A 10,118-nucleotide genomic window follows, 5' to 3' on the forward strand; every position below is an offset into this window, starting at 1 on the left:
CGGATACATCCACCTATAATTCACCGGTCCACCAATTTTTGCCTCGCTCGGCAAATGGATCGCTAAGTGAACCATGATATCAAAGAATGCAGGTGGCATAATACTTTCTAACTTGCAAAGTATGAAGGCAATATTCCTTTCTAGGCGTTCTAAGACCTCAAGTTTCAAGGTTTTAGAACACAAATCCCTAAAAAAAACACAATTGAATGATTATGGTTGCCACATCATCATCTAAGTACCCACGTATCCTGACAGGAAGTATCCTCTGTAAGAAAACATGACAATCATGACTTTTCAACCCTGATATTTTACCATCTTTAGTACTTATGCAGCGAGAAAAATTCAAAGGATAACCATCAGGAAACTTCACAGATTTGATAAAGTCACAAAAGTCCCTACACTTCTCTTTAGGCAAAGTGAAGTGCGCTTGAGGCATTAATTGCCTCCCATTTTTAATTTCTTGCAAGTGAAGTTCATTGCGGATACCTATAAGCTTTAAATCTTTTTGAGCCTTGACGGTATCCTTTGTTTTCCCCTCAATGTTCATCAAAGTCCCTAAAACACTATCACATATGTTCTTCTCGATGTGCGTGACATCCAAATTGTGTCGCAATAACAAAGTCCTCCAATAAGGCAACTCAAAAAAAAATACTTTTCTTCAACCAATTCAACTCTTCATCTGTACGCTTCCTCTTCTTATTTTGTGACTTCCCAAAAGCTACCTTACCTATATGACTCAATTGTTCTAGCACTTTATCCCCAGATAATCCTATAGGTTTAGGCCTATGCTCTTGCTTACCATTGAACACCCTCATCTTCTTCCGCAAAGGGTGGTCGAGAGGGAGAAAACGACGATGATCCATATAAGTAGTCTTGAATCCATGCTTCAATCGTAAATGACAAGTATCTTTATTGCACGTAAGGCATACCAACTTCCCTTTTGTGCTCCACCCAGATAAATTTGCATAGGCCAAAAAATCATTTATAGTCCACAAGGTAGCAGCATGCAGCCTAAAATACTGCTCTTTCATGGCATCATATGTGTCCACGCCATTTTCCCACAACTCTTTCAGCTCATCTATTAACAGACGTAGATAAACATCTATATCATTGTCAGGTGAATTCAGCCTTAGAATAAGTAGCGACAACATAAAAATGGATCCTTTATGCATTTCCACGGTGGTAAATTGTACGACATTAACACCAAGGGCCAAATACTGTATTTGGTACTCATGTTACCAAAAGGGTTGAAACCATAGTTTTAAAACCCGGACCGGTCCGCCAGTCGGACCGTAAAACCCGTGAATCGGCAGCCTCCCTGGTTTTTTGCTGGAAAAAGACCAATTATGCATCAACCCGTGTCAAACCGTGGGTTAACCCGTAAAACCGCTCAACCCGTGACCCGTCGAGTTAACTGAAAAACCGCATGTTTGTAAAATGGCTTAAAAAACAAAGAATATTTTTTTTTGTTAATGAATTTTAAGGTCAAATATGTCATTTACCTTCAATGTGACAAAATTGCCCTAATCTCTCTCTCTCTGATTCTCTCCCATTTAGCTTCTTCTTTGTTCTTTTCGAGTTGGGTTGCGAGCTTGTGCCTCACCCTCACGTCGTGCCTCACTGAACTTGCGATGTGAGTTGCGCCATGCCTCACTGAGTGACTACCAGTCGTCTACCACGGCACCACCAAGCATCAGCGCCGTGAGCCCATCTCCCTCCGGTACTCTTCCCTCTTGATTCTTGCTCGATCTATCCATTCTCCCGTAGCTATTAAATTGAAGGTTACCTCATGTAAATAAAGAAGTTTTACTAACTACAAGCATTTATTGGTTGGTTTTTCTTTTTGTTCGCTGCAATGAATTCAATTGGGCACTTCAATGGTATTTTGTAGTTTTAGGTTATTAGTTTTATGTATTTACGGTTTTCCTTTTTGCCGCTTAGAAAAAACGAAGTTTATACTGGTGGAGAAGTTTAATTTTTCAATTGAAAAAAGGAAAAAGAAAAAGTCAAAGAAATTGGATTTATGCAGTAAGAAGGGAAGGGATCAAAACTCTTTATGTGTTAGAATTGATACAAGGTTGTCTTGTATGTATTCATGTTGCATTGAAACCATCTTTTATTGTTACTTTCTCTTGTAAAGATTGGTTAATAATCCTATATTTCTTGTTTAAACCATCGAAAGAAATGTTCTAGTTAGTAAAAATTAAGGCCACTTCCAGGAAAACTTAAGATTAGATTGATTATAATTGCTTCCACAAATTTTTTGGGAGCAAGAATCTTATTTGCCCTGGAGGTTTTATCATCAGGGCTTGACTTTTTCCTATTCTCTATTGTTTTACTTCCTTTCTGGAGGTTATTTTGTGCTTCATAGAGTTTTGGAACTGCTTAATGACTTGAAGTGGGGAAATAGAAGCAAGGACCTGATTTTATCTAACTATTTATTTTGTTTTTCTTCTACAGCTTTCTTTAGTCATTGTGTACATAGTTGTGGTCAATTTGTTGCATTAGTAGAATTCTTGAAATAAATTCTTAAACTCTATCTTTACACTCTGTCTTTATTCTCTTACACATGTCATATACTTTGTCCTTCTATCTTATGCTCTGTCTATATCTTATACATTCTTGCAGGAAGGTCTGAAATAATATGGCATCTAATTCCAATCCTGAAGGTTCATCCCAAACCCCAAGTGCTAGTGACAGTAGCAAAAATGTAAGGGGGAAAAGTGAACTTTGTGTATGGACTTTGGTATTCTTGATTGTTTATTTGCAACTTTGTGTTTGGAACTTTTAAGTTTGAATTTGAACTTTGTGTATGTACTTTGATCATTGTTGATTGTTTATTTGTAACTTTGTGTTTGGAATTTGGATTTTGTGTTTGGTTTATGAATTTTGTGTTTGAAATTAGTATATAGTTATATAGTATATAACTATTAAATTATAATTTTTTATTATTTTATTATTTATTAAAAACTCGTGGTTCAACCTCCATCATAACGGCTGAACCTCGAAACCCTTGACCCCTAAGCCTTGACGGTTCGATGTGTGGGTCGGGTTTAAAAACTATGGTTGAAACTGTCACTTGCTAGACTAAGGCGAATATTCCAAGGATCTTGAGCAAACCATTCATGGTCTTTGTCAAATTTCTTCCAAGCCTCGAAATCCACAGGGTGTCGTAAGATTGTATCCTCTGCGACACGCTTCTCCTTATGCCAACTCATGAGCGAAACTATCTTCTTTGACAAAAAGAGCTGCTGCAATCTCTTATTAAGCAGAAAGTAAAATAAGACCTTTTTGGCCACTTTTTTTTCTTCTTATCTTCTTGAAACCTCCATCTAGATTCTCCACATACCGGACAATTTTCTTTATCGGGGTGCTCCATCCAGAACAATACACAATCGTTCATACACGCATGTATATGAACATATCCAAGTCCCAAGTCTCGAATGACGTTTTTTGCCTCGTAATAGTTAGTCGACAATGTCTCCCCTTCAGGCAATGCCTCTTTGAATAAGTCAAGAACCAAGTTAAATGATTTATTGCCCCAACCACAAATATTCTTAATATGGAGCAACTTCACAAGAAAAGACAACTTCGAGAACTTGTGACAATTCGGATACCAAGGACATTGTACATCCGTTAAAGTCCTTGCAAATTTATCCTTTTCTTGACCTACATCCCTTCGAGGTTCATCACTGCAAGGCGGTTCTCCCATTTACTTACCCATGAATACTCCCCTTTGACAATCCCAAATCATTGTAACCATCTCATCGTCATCATCAACATCACCACCGCCATCATCACCACCTTCATCATCCACGCTTAGGTGAGTTAATTCCTCCTCGCCGTGATATACCCATCTAGTGTATCTACGATCCATTCCCTTCACAAATAAATGTTTTCTTACATCAGGCACAGGGTGAAATTCTGTGTTCATACACTGATGACAGAGACACTGAATTCTATTGAGACTGTCTACCTTTGCATTTGCAAAACTAATAAAATCATCCACACCGGCTATGTACTCGGGCAAAATCTATAAGGGAGATTTGTCCAACTCCTATCCATCAATGATGTATTCTCTATCAAAGAATGGAATGAACACGAACACGAGTCAAACAATACCAAAAGATATAAGTGGCATTAGCTATTAGGTAAAAATTAACAAACAAAGAATAAAACACAAATATGCAACTACACATCCTAACTAAGATGAATCGTGAATTATATTAAGACTTGTCCTGGTGGCAAGTACCGATCCCGATATCACACGATCTAGATATCACCGGTTCAAACCACCAACTCCCACTACTTGCCTACCAAAACTACAAACTCATATTGCATTTCAAGTTATAGTTCTTGCAAGATAAGCAGTCACTGTTGCTTAGCTGACAAGGATTTTTCTTTGTTCAGCATCAGGAACAATAAAAAGAATTGTGTAGATGATGCACAGGTCTAGAAATTAAGTTCACAAGTGTCACCAAATGATTTCGTAAAAGCATGGAATCTTAATCCAATCTGTGATGGAAAAGTGACAATGCCTTCTAAAATGCATATTTTTTCTTTTATCACCTAAGAAAAGTGAAAGGAAATAAGCATCTAAACTCTAGAGAGAGAATTTTAATTTAGCCAGATATCAAAGACTTCAATATTCCCGACTTGGCAAACCATTGTTACACATTGCTTCACCCAAAAATTAAACAAATGACCTTTCCCAACTTGACAGACCATTTGAGTTTGATTCACTCAATCATAAATTTTTTTCAAAGAAACACAACATCACATTGTCGCTACAAATAGGATAACAAGGAGCGACCAAAAAAAAATGTAAAGCTATATATTGACAATGGTATAGGAGATGAACTTCTTTCAACTCAAATATAATCTTAGACCTTTAAAAAACTACAATAAAACTTATAATAACTAATTGAAAACTACTACCTAAAGAACCTTTTAGGATATATCCCTCTCAAAAAATATGACCGAGTTAAGCAACAACCGGTTACCGGTGTATATGTAACCTCGAACCTAAACAATCATTTAGTCTGTTAATCACTTTTCATTAAGCCAAAAGCATCTGGCACAGAATTATTCCCACTCGATTGTTGATGGAGGCTTCGATGTGATATCTTGAGTAACTCGGTTTACACCTCGAACACTATTGAAAATTTTTAGGGATACATAACGGAGGAATTGCTCATCAAAATAGTACCTGCATATCACAAAACCAAAATGGGCTGAGAGATTTGCAATTGCACAAATGAAATAGCAATGGGAACCACCCTATAATTGTTCTTGGAATGAAATGTATGCGTCCATGTTTAAGTTTTCACAAAGGCAAAGATTTGCTTCCACATGATAAGGCCAAATGTACTAAATGATTCATATTCTCATTGGACAGCAATGCTACGTATTCAACGTTGAAATAAGGACACCATGGCATATGTGTCATATAAACAACGAAAAGGGGTTTTGGAATTTAACTTCAACGCCCCGGCATACCAAAGATTGAGAGCCTATGGCACCACACCCATAACACCACTAGTAAAATCACTTTCTAATTAAAAAATAGACTGAATCATTCTTAACATAGATCAAGATTGACAATCCAAACACCCAATTCGAACTAGCAGAGCCTAGGGTTCAGAGATCATACAACCTCTATCAAAATGGATATCTACATGACGAGCTTGAAGAGAAGAGCAACTTTACCTTACCGGCGATGATCAAAGAGCTACGAATTCACTTGATGAGGCGGAATAAGATTAACGGAGAAAAGGGAGAGGAGCCGTGGGAGAGAGATGCTCACGCAGGAGAGCAGAGACGAAGCGTATGTTTATTATTTGGGACTAAATTTTTTATTTTGTCCCAAAAATTACATATTATTTGGGACAACACTTTTATTTTATCCTAAAAACTATGATTATTCGGGACGAAATTTCCATTTTATTCCAAAAAAGTTTTTGCGGGACGAATTTTAAAAATTTGTCCTGAAAGTAGCAATTATTTGAGATGAAGCTTTCCTTTTGTCTCAAAAAATAATGATTGTTTGGGATGAAGTTTAAATTGTCACAAAAATTATTGATTATTTGAGACAGTACAAATTTTTTTTGTCTCAAATAGTGAGTTTTTTGGGACGGAATTGTAGTCTCGTCCCAAAAAAGTAATTATTTGGGACGGGTTCAAATTTTGTCTCAAATAATAATGTAATTTGGGACGAACTTTTTATTGCCTCAAATATTTTTTTTTGGGATAAAAAAATATATTTGTCACAAAAACGCAACTATTTGGGACAATTTGTTTTTGTCACAAAAACCCGGATTTGTTGTAGTGATTTCATTCGGTTTGTAAGACGTGTTTTAAAGCTATGAGCCTTGAAAGGTCTTGAAAGGCTTGGGCTTGGGTTTGGACTTGGACGTAAAATGGGTAATATCTTACAATAATTAATTGTCAAGTTTGAGTTAGGGAATCCATTGTAGTTTTTTAACAACTCAAAACATTGTCTTTTCCGCAACTTCTTAACTCTGCTTCTTTTGTTTCGTCTAGCTTGTTGCATACAAGTTTCAAGGCCTGAACAAATTCATCCATGAAAGGCCGGTGAAATACTTTTGGTTGGATGCACATGACTGTAATTGCCGCTAACTTGGCCAAGTTGTCGAATGACACACAAGACTTTAAAGACGGATCTATAATTATTTTCACACCCTTCTTGTTTGTTAGGAGTGGACGAGCGTAAGCAACAAGATTTTCTTGAACCAATGATTGTGCCAAGTCTACAGCTTTATCCTGGTGAGAAGCTTACGGAGGACTACACCATATCTGTTGTAAACAAACCTCGCAGACAACACATAGACAATAGAGCAATAAGCAAAATAATTGAAAATAGAGAGAAGATGAAGAACATAAGGTTTACGTGGTTCGGCAAGAATGCCTACGTCCACGTAGTCTATGACTGTTTTCACTATTAGAATTCAAGTAGTACCATTGAGCTAGAGTAACCCTTTTATAGCAGGCTACCTGGGTACCACAAACTATACCCTCACACTAAAAATAACCAACGCTCATGACATAAACAAATTGTGTAGCCACAATGAGAAACTATGTTCGACTGGTAGCTTCACTCCCCTCTCACACAACTTCCCTTTTTCTAGAACTTTTAGCTACTAACTAATTCTTCTAAAATTTGAGCCACTTTATTTAACAATCTCCACCTTTACGAATATTCACTCCATTTGAAGACTTGCTCAACCTAGAAGACGCATACCTCTGCCTACGGTTCCACCATCCCTTGATTAACACTGTATAACTTGGAGCAAGGTCCAAACCATGTTTGAACTTCTTGAACGACAACACCTATGTCAACATATCTATTGCATTTTTAGCTATATGCACTAACTCTCTGATCTTGTGATATGTCATTGTCATACGCTTTGTGCATGTATGATACACTTGATTCTTTGATAAATCAATAGCACTCACTACAAGAAAACCGTTTTTTATCAACAAAATTTCGTGATGAAATTTTTCTTCGCTAAGTGTGGTTGACATTTTATGAACTTTTGTGACAAAATTTATGACGGAATATTCCGTCATGAAATGTGACGCATATTCCCACTAAAATTTGTGACGGATTAGTGATGGAATGTAGAAACGGAATTAGTGATAGACTATTGTAGTAACCGGTTTTCGTTCGGCTGAAGAATAATTAATAAAAGCAAAAATGAGTAAAAAATAAAAATATATAAGAATCAAAAATCAAAAATCAAAAATCAAAAATTCCAAGAGGCTGTTTATCGGGCCCATGCCTACAAATATTCAAAAGCCCGTTTCTTGGACCATAAACCTATGAAGATTGAACCCAAGCCCAATGCAACTAAACCCTAGAAAATATCTAAAATAAGAGAAATAAAAATTTTTAAAATAAAACCTTAAAAAGCAAAAGGTGACACCTTTTTAGGGTTTTACAAAAAGAATGGAAAATATAGAAGGGTAGTTTTTAGGGTTTCTAAAGAGAGAAAAATAGGGTTTAAGGGATAATGGGGTAAGAGAAGCAAAGGAAAAAAGATATAAAGAGGAGTCACACAAAAGAGAGGGGGACACCATCAAAAGAATACAAAGAGCAGCCGCATAAAACAAAGAAGAAACAGAGGGTAGAAGGAGGCAGCTGCAGGAGAGAGGAAAAAAAAGAGAAAGGAGAAGAAACCGAGAGAAAGAAAGAGGAGAGAAGAGAGGAAAAAAGAAGTGAGGGGAACCAGGAGAAGAGAGGAACCGCTGCTAGAAACCAAGAGAAAAGAAAGGAGAAGAAGGGGGTTTTGTTTTCTCTGTTCTTATTTCTCCAAGGAGGTAAAAGCTTGCACATACTTCTATCTTTCTCTGTTTCTATGCATCCGGTTCTATTTTTTTTTTGTTTTGTTTGTTTTATCTCTGCAATTTTTTTTGGATATATTTTTGATGTGCAAGTGTTGGCCGCTTTGTTCCATGGCGCATTAAATCTGGTTCACATCGTTGATTTTGTTGATGATGAGCAACGGAGGTTCTGCATGTGGTTTGCATGGGTTCCTGGTATATGTTTGCTTGTGTCTTAGACTCTGTTTGTTGTATGTGGTCTGTGGGGATAAATTTGACTTGAATGAAATATGGTTTATGTTTGTTCGCTCTCTGGTGTTGATATCTGATTTTGTTATATCGTTGGTTCATTATGAAAACTGGCTTGTGCATGTTTGTTTATTGTATCCGTGTATTGTTTGCTATATCTGCTGGTTCATCATGGCTTTGGTTGTGTTTTTGTTCATTATGTCACCACCGATTAATTGACCAGATGAATATAGAACATAGACTTTATGTATGTGGCAAAATGGATTGGTATTAAAATGGAAAAATTGTGTTTTACTTATGAGTATGCAATTTTGATTTAAATCTTGATTTATTTATAAGTGACACTTTCCCAATAGTCCATTTATGCCATAAGTTGGTATTTAAAATTAAATCTAGTTTATACCATAAGTTGGTATTTTCTTTAAACCTATCATAAATTGATAGTGTTTTTCAAAATTTTCTCCAAAACTATCATAAGTTGATAGTAATAATTCAAACTTTTTTTCCAAAAACTATCATACGTTGATAGTAATATTCCAAACTTTTTTCAAAAACTATCATAAGTTGATAGTATTTTTCATACGAACTTTTTCTCAAAACAATTATATCTTGCAAAGAGCAAGTTTCCATGAGATAATCATTAAATTAATTAGGTTAACCGTTTTCAAACAGGAGTTGTAGGGTTCTGATGAATCCCTTAAACTTCTTGGACCTAATTAACCTTCAAACTCAAGTAAGCAAGGCTAATAATTTGTTGAGATGGAAATCTCTTTTGATATATTTCATAAGATGATTCTGAATGACTTACATGCTCCTATTTATCATTCCACGACTACTTCATGAAAAGGAAACTAGAATAATAATATATCTTAATTATGGTAGACATAATCAACCATATTTATTGTTCCTACAATTTAGTCTTTAAATAAGGACTCCCATAAAGAGGAAATCCTTTCCCATGCGATGCTCAGTTGCTGACTTTAGCCACTTTCATTGCCAATAATAACTCCTTCATGACCTCCAGTAATACCTCCCTTTATTGCACCAATAATCTCCTCATTGTTGACTCCATTTATAACCAGATCATTGACTTTCACAGCTTCCTCAAGAGATGCATTTTGCATGGGCCGAATTGCATGGCGAGAGCTATCCCCAGATTCTTTGATACGTAAATGCCTAGCCCGATTATAAGCATTCTTAAGGTTACGCTTCAAGTCTTCATTAGTTGCCTAACACCTTCTCCACGCTCAATCGATCCCCGTACCCCTTTTCTCTGGTTCTCAGGTCTTTACGATGTCCAATTGCACCTTAAAACAATTGGTGGCGACTCTAAACGTTTTTTCATCCTCCATCGCCGGTCCGCGTCGTGACCCTGGTTGCGACAACTATTATTTCCGTCATTAATTTTAACAACAGAATTGAAAGTCCGTGGCTAAATAAAATCTCGTGGCACAAATTAGCAAGGTTTTTAAAATCGGACTGGTCATCAAACTGGAAAAATCTTCGGTTTACGGTTCAAAGGTTCA

At 36.4% G+C, this 10,118-nt stretch overlaps 1 protein-coding gene across 1 annotated transcript; it reads right to left on the bottom strand.

Moving 5' to 3' along the window:
• Window positions 1–638: 638 nt before the first annotated feature.
• On the bottom strand, window positions 639–3,712 carry LOC120009913. The gene is made up of 4 exons (XM_038860645.1): window positions 3,350–3,712; window positions 3,121–3,260; window positions 1,677–1,767; window positions 639–1,217 (listed from the first exon to the last, which is right to left on the bottom strand). The coding sequence occupies exons 1-4, from the start codon at window positions 3,710–3,712 to the stop codon at window positions 639–641; spliced, it is 1,173 nt and encodes a 390-aa protein (XP_038716573.1).
• Between the last annotated feature and the right edge of the window lie 6,406 nt (window positions 3,713–10,118).

Source organism: Tripterygium wilfordii, chromosome 2 (assembly GCF_013401445.1).
Source record: "Tripterygium wilfordii isolate XIE 37 chromosome 2, ASM1340144v1, whole genome shotgun sequence".
Classification (NCBI taxonomy): domain Eukaryota; kingdom Viridiplantae; phylum Streptophyta; class Magnoliopsida; order Celastrales; family Celastraceae; genus Tripterygium; species Tripterygium wilfordii.

Coding starts and splice junctions, on each gene's coding strand:
- LOC120009913 (XM_038860645.1), bottom strand. CDS start 3,712: ATGGGAGAACCGCCTTGCAGTGATGAACCTCGAAGGGATGTAGGTCAA. Junction 3,261..3,349: donor CCGATAAAGAAAATTGTCCG/GTATGTGGAGAA, acceptor CTGCTTAATAAG/AGATTGCAGCAGCTCTTTTT. Junction 1,768..3,120: donor TTTGACAAAGACCATGAATG/GTTTGCTCAAGA, acceptor TCAATTTAATAG/CTACGGGAGAATGGATAGAT.